This window comes from Uloborus diversus, chromosome 1, assembly GCF_026930045.1.
Source record: "Uloborus diversus isolate 005 chromosome 1, Udiv.v.3.1, whole genome shotgun sequence".
NCBI classification, from domain to species: Eukaryota; Metazoa; Arthropoda; class Arachnida; order Araneae; family Uloboridae; genus Uloborus; species Uloborus diversus.
Genome location: NC_072731.1, coordinates 255,475,956 through 255,489,663, shown reverse-complemented (window position 1 = coordinate 255,489,663; position 13,708 = coordinate 255,475,956). Strand labels below are relative to the sequence as shown.

Here is a 13,708-nt window from a genome sequence, read left to right as displayed (position 1 = left end):
AGGAATATTTTTGCGGTAAAAAATTAATCTAAAAATGCGTTATTCATTTCAAATATTTAATTTTGAAATTGGACACACAAAGTTTCATAAATATTCCTTTTCTAGAGCCATTGGCACTAAAACCCTTTATTTATGCATTTTTTAGATAAGTCAGCGTGTCTTTGCTTGGAAACTTACGGGAACTGATTTCTTGCACTTTTGCACTTTTTAATTGTACGAGAATTTTAACATTTATGAGTTCTATTTATGTGCAAAAAAAAAAAAAAAAAAAAAATGTTCTGGGGCCTATAGAGTTTCTGCACTTTTTTTGTTGGAAATTAAACCCTGCATATAAGCAGAGCTGCCAATTTTTGAAAATCCAAAATCGTAGCAGCATTTCGCAGGGGGGTGGACGGGGGGAAGCGTGACCACTGCCGCGGATTAAAACACACACAGTGATGAATTGTCAAATGTATAAAGAATAAAAACAATGATACTTAACGAATTTTAAATATGATACAGAAAATATAAATACGGAATAAAAAAATTTATATTCTTTTTCAGAATTTTTGCCAGTTTTTTCGTTTTTTGCCGAACATTCAATGACTGGATCAGCGTCGCGATCTAAAAATCGATCCATCTTTACACCATGCAACTTTCGAAGAGCGATTCTTTTTGCGCAGGACCGTCAACACACGTGTAGAAATTTGATTCGCTGAACTTACCGGTTTAGTTTTCATGCAGTTTTTTTTGTGTGTGTGTGTGTGTTCTTGGGATTATAAATTTAAAAAAAAAAAAAAAAACAGAAAATCGTAATTTTAGGACCCGTTTTCGTAGCGTAGTAGTGTAAAGCTGTAAATCTTAGAAATTAAGATTTTTTCGTAGCAGTTGACAGCTCTGCCTATAAGTAACAAAGCCAATGGAAAAGAACCGACAAAGCAACCGCTAGGAATATGGAGCTTTGAATTTAAGAATAGGAAAGTTTTCGATTTTTCAATTTTATTTTTATATGATAGAGTAACATGTATGAACATCATAGGTGAAAAAAATTTTGCGATACGATAAGTAGTTTTTTTTAAATTAATTTTAAAGTTCAAGCAATTGTGACGTCAAATGGCACAGGAAGTGACGTCATGCGCTCTTCCGCCGCGGGAGAAGCCGAAGGACGTGCAGTTGGCTTCGAAGACGAAACCTCCTCGCGTTTCTGGTTCATTAAACCTCTCATCCTCACGGAAATATTCAAATACCATCTTGTTGTTACTTGAGGAAGATTATTAGATTGTGCTTTAACGAATCCGGCCCCCATAGTGTGTTCAAAAAGATTATTGAATTTCTAAAAAATAAAAATATCAGCGCGCTAAAAATGTCCGTAGCGAAAACAAGGGATCTTCGGCGGAATATTGTCCATTAGTGCCCTGTGACGTACGCTCGTGACGTTTCAGGAGAGCGCACTTTTGCGCGTGGATTTTTTAAACATTCATTAAAAATCAATCACGGTGTTTTAAAATTCGGCGATGTTGAATTTTTTAGTTTTGAGGGTCAATGAACAATATCCAATAGTCAAAATATGAACATTTAATAGGTGGCAACTTCCCTATTCAAAGAGTGCTCAAGTTTTCGAATGGTAGTTCTCCTTACAATTAAAATTCTAGAAAAACTGCATTTTTGAAACCCCATGTAAGACGAATTCTATCGTATTGGATTCATTTGGAAAACAACAGAACAATAAAAATGTGCTTGTGTCAAAAATAGAAAACTAAATGAAAACAATACACGATTTTCAGAAACAATTACACTTAACATTTATTTTCATCCGATGAATTATTTACAAAATGATCCTATTCATTACTTCACAGTTATGATACAGTCATACATGTTGACAAGTTTTCATTTAATTCAGTACAAATACAATAAAATACAATTCAAATACAAATGAAATTAGTATTTTCAGGTAGAAATGCATTTTTTAAATTTTTCTTTAAGCTCTAGGAGATCAAATGAATTAGAATCTTAGTTAAAGTAAACATTAAAATTGTCAGAAATAAATTTATGCTCCAATAAATATTATTCATATAAATATTAAATTAAGTGGCATACAGAATTACTTTATGTTTTTAAACTTATTAAATACGGAGGAATAAGTGTTAATAATTTTTAACACTTTCACATATGTTTTGCTGAAGATTTTTATTTTCATTTTGATGAAACATTTAGCAGATTATTTAAGACAATGTGTGTTTTTACATCAAACACATCAAACACTAGAAAACACACAAAAAGTCGTCGCAGAGTTTACAAAATATATCTTATAAGGCACAAAATGAATTTTACCTTATATTTACATATCTTTTTATTTATAGTTCATGAAAAAAATTTTGATGCTCGCTCATATTCGACTTATTTGGTTAAAAAAAGAGTAAGAAAGTTATTTTTAATGCGCACATCTTTGGCATTTTATCTTTTTATTGCTTTAAAATTTCATCATTAAGCTTTTTTTTTTTTAATTTGAGAGACTATTCACACTCCCGCAGTTTGCGTAGCATACAATGCAATAATTTGAATTGCAATTTTTCAAGGAACTTAAATATCAGCTAACAATGGGCAATTTTTTTTTAAACAAATGATTATTATTATTCAATTCAAGCGTCAATGTGGGATAATTTTATTTGGTATTTATACCAAATAAAATAAATTTAAAAATTTGAAACATTTAGAAATTGCCACAAGAGTTTGTTTCTTGTTATTCCTAAATTTTAAACCAAATGAAAAATAATAATATCGTAACACCAAATAAAAACCCGCGTTGTGTTTTCATAAAAACGAGTCCAGAGAAACGGAAAAATGGAACTGAATAGCAAATAAATCAATATTGCCTTTTTAAGAGAACAGCTTCCAGTTTGCCTCAATTTCATCCAACTTTGTCTCATTTTCAAGTCTTTAAAGCATGTACGCATGCTTTTATAGTCCTTTAACAAAAAATGAACCTGAAGAATAATAGGCCTGTCTCGATCAGGCTTTTTTTCGCTTTCAAAACTGAAATCTTCTGCATCCTCATTCAGTCGACTTTAGCCATCTCTCTCTCGAACTCCTTTCGCGACTGCTTCTTCTTCAGGTCTTCGATGAACTGCTTGCTCTTGTTCTTCATGCGCAGCTCTTCGTTGTAGGTCTTGCGGTAGAAGTTGTAGAACATGCCGAAGAAGAGGATTGCGTGGAAGATGATGATGTAGGCGAAGACGGGCTGGAACCCGCAGTCGTAGAAGATGGGTATGGTTGCGTGGATGGTTGCAATGATGAACTGGATCTGTTGAAAGAATTACAAGATCAGTATCAACTTAAAAAGTAAAAAAAAAAAAAAAAAACGAGCTGATGTGTGCATCACATGACTTCCTTTTGCTCAAATTTAATGTCATTTCACCCTTACTGGCGATTTTAATGTGATTCAATTGTTTACTCTCTAAATATCACAAACAGTGGCCAATTTAAAAACAAATTTTTTAAAAAATCGCCAAGTTTGTCGCCAAGTTGGCGACAAAACTTGGCGGCCAAAAGCTTGGAGATATATTGCCAAGTGTCCGACAAATTGTAACACAACTTGAGTTTACATCGAAATTAACAATGATTTCCCCCCAAAAAGGGGCAAAAGACCCCTTCAGGAACATCCGAATGCAACCAAAAAGGTAGGTGCACAACTAGACCCCACTAGGAGTGTACGTACCAAATTTCAACTTTCTAGGACATATCATTTTTGAGTTATGCGAGATACATACACACATACGCACGTACATACGGACGTCACGAGAAAATTCATTGTAATTAACTCGGGGGTCGTCAAAATAATTATTTCGAGTGTCTGTACGTTCCTAGGCTTATATCCACGTGTGATCGGGTCGAAAAAAAAACTCAACATTTATTTGGGGGTGAGAAAAATGGAATTTAAGGCCGATTTTTGAGTGAAATTTTTTTCGCGAATACAATACTTCCTTTTTTGGAAAAGGAAGTAAAAAGAATCGAATCTGCTTGTCTTACAATAAAAATACTAGGGCGCCAGTTACAGACATGCTTAGACATCGCTTTTAGGTTAACTCGATTTTCTGAGCCTTTAATGTATTCATACTTTTAAAACAATTTTTCTCTCAAGCAACCACATTTCTCATCTTAAGTTTGGCTGCTTCTGGATCCTCTAAATTAGTTAATTTTTTGTTGAGCAATCACGATTGCTTATTGTTCTCATTTGACTGTTTTGAATTCCTATCGTTTTATTTTCCCGCCAGCACCCTCTGCCAGCACCACCGTCGCTTCGGCCGGCCTCACGATGCTGCTCCTGTTGCAAAAACCGTCTCCAGGTTGTGTGCATATCCTACACACACACACGCCTATACACACATACACACTCATGCTTGCGCACACACAAACACACACTCCTACACACACACATACACACACACACGCCTGCACACAGACACAAACACATATGCCTACATACACACACACACGAACGCTTACACACACAGCACTGCATACACAACACGCACACACATGCATACATACACACACACAAGCACCCACACACATGCGCCTACACAAACACACACGCGCATTCATACATACACACGCTCGTGATTGCGATAAACATAATTTGAATTCAAGATGCCAAAAATTGAAATTAAGATTTTTTTTTTTTGCTCAATTTCGAAAAAAGTCCGACCCCCAGTAACAGACACTGACAACTGACACTGTAGCTTTTAGTGTTCCTTTTAAATACCAATCCAGAAGTCAATCTTTTATGTATCACAATGGTTTTGTTTCAGTGTAGGATAGCACGATATTGTTCAAAATTTTGTCGCAATCAAATTCTACCATTTTTAGTATAATTTTATGCACTTTTTGCTAGATAACCATAACGAAGCCGAAGGAGTACGCGTACCGCCGGTTCATGTAATGTACAAAATCAACTTACCATTTGCATTTGAGTGAGGTATTTCTTCCACCACAAATATTTCTGCATGTGCGGTCCAAGGGCGGCGAGGCAGTAATAACTGTACATGATCATGTGGATGAAGCAGTTGATGAAGGGGAAGAATGCATTATGACCCCCTGCGGAAAAAAATTTACATAAGTATACAAGTCGTACTACAGGAAGATATGCATGTGTATATCGTAAAGTGAGTATTACAGCTAGGAAACTACACATTTGGCAAAATGGAGACAGTTTCAAAGAAAAAATAAATTAGGTTTAGTTCACAATATGTTACAACTAGGTAACTGTTGCTAGTCACAGTTGTTTCTTAGAAATTTTAAAACTAGATACGTTGATCATTAGAAGAAAAAAAATCCGTTCCATAAAGGTAACTTCAAATATGTAATTGTTCAACTCGTCAAGATTGCAGGATTGGAAGAACAACTATAGACAAGTCAACACGTCGAGATTTAGAGCTCATAGTTTCAGATAAACTCAAATTTCTCCAAAAATTTCGGAAAACATTGAGTTTAGGTTTTTTTTTTTTTTTCGAAGAAGCTGTTCCTAGTTGTAGTGTTCACTCCACGATACAGAGTAAATATACCATACTTATTATGATTCACATTTTTCAAACATACAAGAGATGAAATTAAAAAACATCGTTTGAGGTGCGCGAATTGTGCACTTCCTGTTCCCATGTCGGACTTGTTTTGCCGCAATTCTGAGCATAATTTCAGAAAATTACGGAAGTAATGCAATGGAACAACGGTTGGCGCGACGTCATAAGTATTTGCCAATCAAGCGAAATACGGCACCCTTTTAGGTGCTTAAAAATCAGCGGTGGTATTTAAGCCATTGTTCCACTGGATAATTCAATTTAACTTTGATAAAGCAGACATAAACGTATTGTATCTTTTACACTCCTAATGCTTAACTATAGTTTAAACACGATTTCAAAAATTGAACTTTTCAATTCTATTTTAAGGAAATGTATCATTGGATCAGGACGCATTTCGTACTTAGTGTTATGAAGTATAAAGTTTTTCTCTTTCGAAATAAAAATTTCGAAGTTCGAAATGTTCAACGGCTGTGGCCACAACTATTTCTAATGTGCAAATATTGCAAAATAACTTTAAAATGAAATTGCGTTGCACTTTGACCTCGAGATTTGAACCTGGGATGCACTCTTACTTTGAAAGATATTTGACCATTGTACTGGGATCTATCTACTACGGAAAATATTTGTTGTGTTCTTTTTAATGCAAAATCAAATAATGTACTTTAAAAAATAATTGCGAGAATTCTAACTAATATCGTACTATTGGCTCTTGTTTAACACTAAGAATATTTAACAGTCGTAAACAACGTATATCAAGTACAAATTAGCAATCCATTTGCTAATTTGTGCTTCATATATACGTTGTGTACTTTTGTTACTTTGTTACACAAAAGTTTTCGTTTAATACTAAGAGTATTTGTTCGATATTCGCGACAATACAGTACCAGATAATGTATTTGAAAAAATAAGATAAAATCAGACGACATAAAAAGTACATTTTTATGCTACTTTATATTTTAAACTCTGGTTAAAAACTAAGTTCACGGTGTGGTGTGTGAGCAGCTTCCCAGTTTTTTAATTACCCTTTTGTTTTAAATAGAATTTCATCCAACTGAAAAAGCTATACGAACTGAATTTTTAAGAAGTACAAATGTGCGTGCTTGGGTAAATGCACCTTCCCAAAGTGCTTATTAACTGTTTTCTTTTTGCAATATACGGCGTTTTGGTCTAACATTGGCGTGAAAACCACACTAAGACATTCCAGATCTCAAAAATACTTATTTATCTCGGTTTCTTAGAATAAATTCTTGTTTTGAAATGCATGGTGCCCTAATTTCCACTCTTTAAGCTCACTAACTGAAAAAAAAAGAGTGTACTAATTCTTTCTCGTTGGATAATAGCAGTTATTTGTTTTTCAAGATTATTTTTTCCCTTCCACAGCTGCTACTTCTGATATTTCCGGGTCAATATGACAGGAATGACTGGATTTCAAATAAAAGTTGTCATAAAGAATTAGGTTTCCAAACGAAGCCAAGGTTTCTTCGAAGGTGGTAGTATGAGCAATAATAACTTGTAAGTTCATTTCTGATGATTTTTGACTGCAAGAGTATAAAAGAAATATGAGGCAGTGAGACTCAAAGGGATGTAAGTGGCAAAATAAAAAATTTGGAAATAACCAGTACACATTATAGGTGAACCTCTCCTCTGTCTTGGGGCAAGAGATGGTACTAGTAGCCCTAGTAGTTGCTGTTATACAGCATGATTTATTTTTTTAAAAAATCAATGAAAGTCTACCTAGGATGTTACCTTTTAACGCGTTTTACTCAAAACTTGAAAATGTCCACTTGCATCCCTTTGCTTCTGCCTCATATGTAGTTTTAGTAATAATTCTCTCTGTCTCTCTCTCTTTGTAGTTTACAATATCTAATCATCTTGTTTTGATTTACAAAAAACTAAAAATAAACACTAAAGTACAAAGAAATTTCCAAAATTATCCCAAGTTATACGAGGCAGCGATAAACAGAGGAAGGTAAGTGAACTTTTCAAGTTTTAAGTGAAATACGTGCAAAGTTCAAGCGCTCGGTAGATTTTCATTAAAAAGTTTTTTTTTTTTTTAAATCATGCTATGTAGCAGCACCTATCAGGGCACTTATAAACAACCTTTACTCAGCTTGGGACCATGTAACAATTTTGAGAACCCTGATTGGACAGCCGACACAAGTGTTTACGTGGTAACCAATCAGCAGTCTCAATATTTGTACATGGTTTCTAGCAAGTAAAGTTGTTAATATGCTACCAGGGCTGCTAGTACCGTCTCTTGCTCCAAAATAGATAAGAGTTTCTCCTACCAAGTGAACTAGCTCTTCCCAAATTTTTAATTTCGGCATTTGCCCATCTTTGCTACCAGGTACTTCATGTATTCTGGGGAAAATCTACGCCTACTTTTCTTTCAGCATTTAGAAGTCAGATTAGGAATTCAACTATTTCGTTACGCTTAGAGTGCATAATCTTTAGACGCAAACACAAGCTCTACTTTTTCAGTTGTATGCATTATTGTTGTCATTAAAAATGAGCAATAATTACGGTGAAATTAAAATGAAACAATATATAGAGTGAAGTTATATTTTTAATGATTTGAAAAAATAAACTCTATTGTTTCAAGCAAGTAGAAATAGGACTGATGGAATAAGTTTTAAATTTTCTTTCGGCGGTGAAAACTCTATTTCCTTAAAACCAAGATGAATCAATTATGTAAGGGTGGATCTTTAAATGTCTAAAATGGAGATATTTTAAGATTAAAGCAATGATCTGAAGTGATTAAAAATTATAACAAAGTATGAAAAATGTTTTAAGTTAAAAAAGGACTGAAAAGTTTTTTTTTTTTTTTGAATTTTATTTTGGCGGTGAAAAACCTAATTCTTCAAAAACTGAGATAATTCAATCATGAGATGTCTTTTAATGCCTTAAATAAGGACATTTTAAGAACAAAACATTGATCTGTAGTAATGAAAAATGTTTAGAAAGTGTAAAGAATCAGAAATTGAACTTTGCATGCAGAAATCAACCCGAACAAGATTTAAAAAGAAAATAACTATATTCAATGTTAGTTATTACCTGGTCCGAACTTCAGACCGATCCAGACTCCCCATGCAACTGATGTGTGATGGACCACATGGAGTGTGCTGATATGATCGAATTTCTTCCTCAGAACAAAGAATATCTGAAATGTAAATGAATCGTTCATCATAACTTGTTTCGTTTTGGTGAAGATCTTTTAAAATGTGCATGTTATGACATTTTTGCAGCTAAATGTCTTCTAAAACCCTTTTAAGTAAATCAGAACATTTTAAGTTAAGTAAAAGCAGGACAACTCAACTCAAACCTGCCAACTTAAACCTTAACACTCTTCATCTGGAAATCAAGAGACTGCTGACGCGAAAAAACTTCTTACGCATGAAATCTCTGATTTACGGATAAATTGCTTTAAATTAGCTGCCTGACATTTTCCAGAAAACGAAATTTTTGCCTTCCTCAAATTATTTAATACATTTACAAAGATAAAAATCTTGCAAGTAACAAATTTATAAATGAATTATTTAGTTCAATGTAATGATAAAAGTTAGTCATAGGAAAAATGTATTAACTGATTGCGTGACTAAAATGCAAAACTGATCTGTAAACCTTTAAACAATTTTTTTTATCCGTCTAAGAGCAAAATTTAACAAAATTAAAATTGAAATTTGAAGCTTTAACACTTTCAAGGGCGATGGTTCCGCTGTGAAACCACCAATTTATATTTTTTTTTTTCTTTTTTCCACATTTTTTGAATCAATAAAAATATCTTTTTATGTTGACTCAATTTCATGTTCAAATCATTATTGGTATTAAAAATTCAAATTCATTTTTACATGCATAAACACTCTTTTTACCTGCCCTAGGTGGAGGTGTGAACAAATAAGAACACCACCCTTGCGAAAAAAATTACAATTTTTTATTGAAAAAACTATGTCTAGACGATCAAATAAACCTACTTATAGCGTTTTAACATTTGATTTCTAAAAATTTAATGATTCGCCCTTGAAAGAGTTAATATAGTCGGATAATTTAATGTTATCTTCAAAATTTGATTATTAACACTATAATGCAAAGTAACTGTTCTTAAATGTTGAACAAATCATTGCCCATGCGCAAAGTCAATGTTTTGTGTTTCCGGGAGAAACGTTTTCAAATCAAGTCATAAAAAATCTGAAATGCAATTAATGAAATAATTAAATATTTTTGATTGAAATCTCAAGACGATAAAAAACTTTTCCGATTTACAATTAAAGAACCTAGTAATAAAATTGTCGTATTTATTGATTTTTATTTGTTTTTCTTTTTTTTTCTTTTTTTGAAAACCAAACTTATTGCGCTATATTATCACTATTATCACAAAACTCAATTTATGTAGAACTTAATTCGGTCGAAATTTAATTACTTACCGTGTCTGCAAATTCTGCAATTTTGAGCAATAAATACCACCAACCAAGATGAACTAGCTAGAAAATGGAAAGATATTTATAGCAAATATTCAGAAACATATTCAGTAAATTATCATTATTTTTTGTTTGAGTCTAAGAAAAGCAATGGTAATGAAAAAATAAATCAGAATCACATCAAACAAAACTCAGTATGAAACAGGAGTAAATAAATGAAATCTTACCAGCATACTTTCTTCGTTTGTTGAATAATTTACAGGTTCGCACATCCAGTTGTACTTGCCTGATAGATATGTTTTGCTGCCACCCTGAGAAATAAAAGGAGCGTATAAGAGCAATGGTAAAACATTTACGGAATGATGTTTAAAAATGCTTAAAATGTGATATAAAAGATTAGTTCCTTTGTTCGTGTGTTTTTCAAATTCGAATATGTTATCTGGAGATTTGAACTGCGTTAATCGTTGCCTGTAATTGAGTTTGATCAGATTGAAGTCAATTTTTCTAAACTAAAGTTGAGTCAACTTACTTCAGCCAGTTCTGATCGAAAATGTAGCTGTTTATTTCCCAAAAACTACGTTAAATACATGAAATCCAGGAACGGTCAGGTATTCTAAAGAATGCTGGCGGTTCAGGGATATTCAGTAACATGCATGCTACTTTCAAGGTGCATTTAAATTCTGTTAAGTATTACAGTTTCATATAAAACCTAAATAACTGAGAATCTGTTGCTTATTCTGTCATTAATGTAAACGTTTTTAGTGTTGAAGCAAGTTTTGAAGCATTTAGTGTTGAAGCATTTATCAACAACTCCCTTTTATATTGCTCACCAGTGGCAATTATTTTGGGAAAAGAAAAGATCATTAAAAGCCATCTCCCATCCTCTTTAATACCTTTCTTTGTTATGTTTTATTTTATTTTATTTTATTTATTTATTATCTTTTTTTGAAAGTTTACCTGCAGAATTTTGTTTTAATTCCTCAAATTACGTTTTCAATTTCTGTTTTTATAAATTACGTTAATTTATAATTATGCTTTTATTGATATCAATTGATGTATATGAAAGAAATGATCAAAAAAAAAAAAGCAATCATTTTCTTCACAGTCCCTTAAAGTGATTATTTAATTATATATCTATTAATGTATCAGCACCATTATTATTATTTGAACAAGTTGCTGAATAATACTATAACCACTGATAAACAGCTTAGAAGTTTACGGTTAATGTAAGTCAAATGTTCACAGATTTCTAAGCATACGTTCAAAAATGTAAAGGTTTTTACTTCCTTTTACAAAAAAGGAAGTATTGTATTTGCGAAAAATTTTTCACTCAAAAATCGGCCTTAATTTACATTTTTCTCATCCCCGAATGAATGCTGATTTTTTTTTTTTTCAACCCGACCACACGTGGACATATGCCTAGGAACGTACAGACACCCGAAATATCCATTTTGACGATCCCCGAGTTTTCCCGTGACGTCCGTATGTACGTATGTATGTGCGTATGTGTGTATGTATCTCGCATAATTTAAAAACGGTATGTTCTAGAAAGGTGAAATTGGGCACGTAGAAATCTAGTGGAATCTAGTTGTGCACCATCCCTTTTGGTTGCATTCGAATGTTCCTAAGGGCGTCTTTTACACCTTTTTGGAAGGAAATCATTGTTACTTTCAATGCTAACTCAAGTGGTGTTATAATTTGTCAAACACTTGGCGACATACCACCAAGCTTTTGGTCGCCAAGTTTAGTCGCCAACTTGGCGAAAAATTTGGCGATTTCTTTCTTTTTTTTTTAAGTATGGTTTCTAATTCGGCCAATGTTGGTGATATTTAAAGAGTTAACCACTGAATCACTTTAAATTGCCAATAATGAGGAAATAATTCTGTGTAAAACGTTTTTTTTACTTCGGTTCGCAAGAAACTAGGGGTGAAACATTTAGTATTTCCTTGCTTACTCCAAGGCACTATTATCATTAAATTGACGTAAAAGGAAGTCATGTGATGCACACATCAGCTGGTTTTACTTTTTTTTAAACTAAACATTTGTATATCAATATATTAACTGATGCATGAAAATTCTGGAATGAATAAATTCAACATTATTGAAATCAACTGCCCAATTAACCTATATTTCACGAACCATAATGACATTTGACAGTGCTTTCCGTGACAGAAATAGTGTGAATCGTGGTCTTTTATTCTTCAATGATGCTTGTCAACAAAGGGTTCATCATCCTTAACGACACATTGACAGTTGAATAGAATCGGAAGTATTTCCTACAAACAATCGCAGAAAAAGAAAAACGATGCATTACGAATTGTTTTCATAGGTGCTTCAGAGTTCAAGTACGATGGAGAATTTATTACTAGCAAGGATTTGGGAACATGCTGGCGAGTTCTTGTTGGTGCTTGAGTTTGGTTTATGTCAAGACACCAGTGTAATTTTACTAAGTGAAATAGATTTGTTGTTTTTTTATATTTTCAGCAGGTATTTCTCAACTACTTCTGTTAGTCTGGTTGGTGCTTGAGTTTGGATTACGTCAAGACACCAGTGTAATTTTACTAAGTGAAATAAATTTGTTGTTTTTATATCTTTTCACGCGATATTTCGCAACTACTTCTGTTAGCCCGGTTGGTGCTTGAGTTGGGTTTGTGTTAAGACAAAAGTGTAATTTTACTAAGTGAAATAAATTTGTTGTTGTTTTTTTTTTAAATATTTTCACGAGGTATTTCGCAACTACTTCTGTTATCCCGGTTGCAGATTTTTTTTACAACAGTCTGTGACGTTGACTAAAGTCAAAAAATAATCTGCAACATTAGAATACTCGTGAAATCTATATTGACACCAAGAAATGCTTAAAAAGAAGATACTAATACAAATGCATGCTATCTGTTGTGGACTACATCTCAGGCAACACGATACAAATTTTCATTAGCTGTAATTCATATTTCAAAAAAAAAAAAAAATCATTTTTTCTCCCTCAACTAAGGAATAGTCTGCAGACTCGCTCAAGAATCTGTGACGCACGTCAGAACGTAACTCTGTTGCCGCTAATGGGCCGTTAAGTTCCTCAATAAAAAAATCTCTATTGACAATCAGAGATTCATAACATGTTCATCTCAGTTTATTGTGTAGGAGCATAATGCATTATTAAAATGAAAAATAAATATCTTAATTAGGAAAATTAGAAACTAAAGAATTTCCATCAATTTTAAACTGCGAACAGATGAATTCCATTGAAATTACTTTTTTGTCAACACCTTTCCTTGCTACTACTATGCAAACCTATGCCTATAAGTAATATGCAGAGCTCTCCATATACTGCAACGCGTATGTTGGAACTACAGAAATTTTTTTAAGGTAAAATTGATTTCTTTAACAATTAAGAAAATTGTATAATTGTAGTTTTCTCTCAAAATATTACTTTTAAACGGAACTTTTTTTTTCTTTAATATACAAAAAAGTCACATCTATGAATCCATTTCCACAAGCCAGAACTTTCATCAATCGAAATTATTTTTCTTAGTTATACCGAAATTATCACTGCTTATCAGAAATTGCCTGAATTCAGCACTTTTTCACAAAGATTGCTCAATAAAATGGTGACCTCACATAGAAGTTCATTGACCAATACATTCCATATAATTACTGAATCAAACTATAGAAAAAGGTATGTAATAAAAGTATTTATTTGAAAAGAAAAGAAAAGAAATAATATTCTCGGGAAACGAACTTATA

General features: G+C 32.8%; 1 protein-coding gene across 1 annotated transcript in view; it reads right to left on the bottom strand.

The window, feature by feature from the left end:
* Positions 1 to 2,732: 2,732 nt before the first annotated feature.
* LOC129226988 (elongation of very long chain fatty acids protein AAEL008004-like) overlaps positions 2,733 to 13,708 on the bottom strand; it is a 45,857-nt gene continuing 34,881 nt past the window's right edge. The window contains exons 4-8 of the mRNA XM_054861620.1: positions 10,198 to 10,281; positions 9,977 to 10,033; positions 8,610 to 8,715; positions 4,937 to 5,073; positions 2,733 to 3,280 (exon numbers count right to left, since the gene is read on the bottom strand). Of these exons, the coding sequence (XP_054717595.1) occupies positions 3,035 to 3,280; positions 4,937 to 5,073; positions 8,610 to 8,715; positions 9,977 to 10,033; positions 10,198 to 10,281 (630 nt within the window). The 3' untranslated portion in view covers positions 2,733 to 3,034. The remainder of the gene's footprint in view (positions 3,281 to 4,936; positions 5,074 to 8,609; positions 8,716 to 9,976; positions 10,034 to 10,197; positions 10,282 to 13,708) is intronic.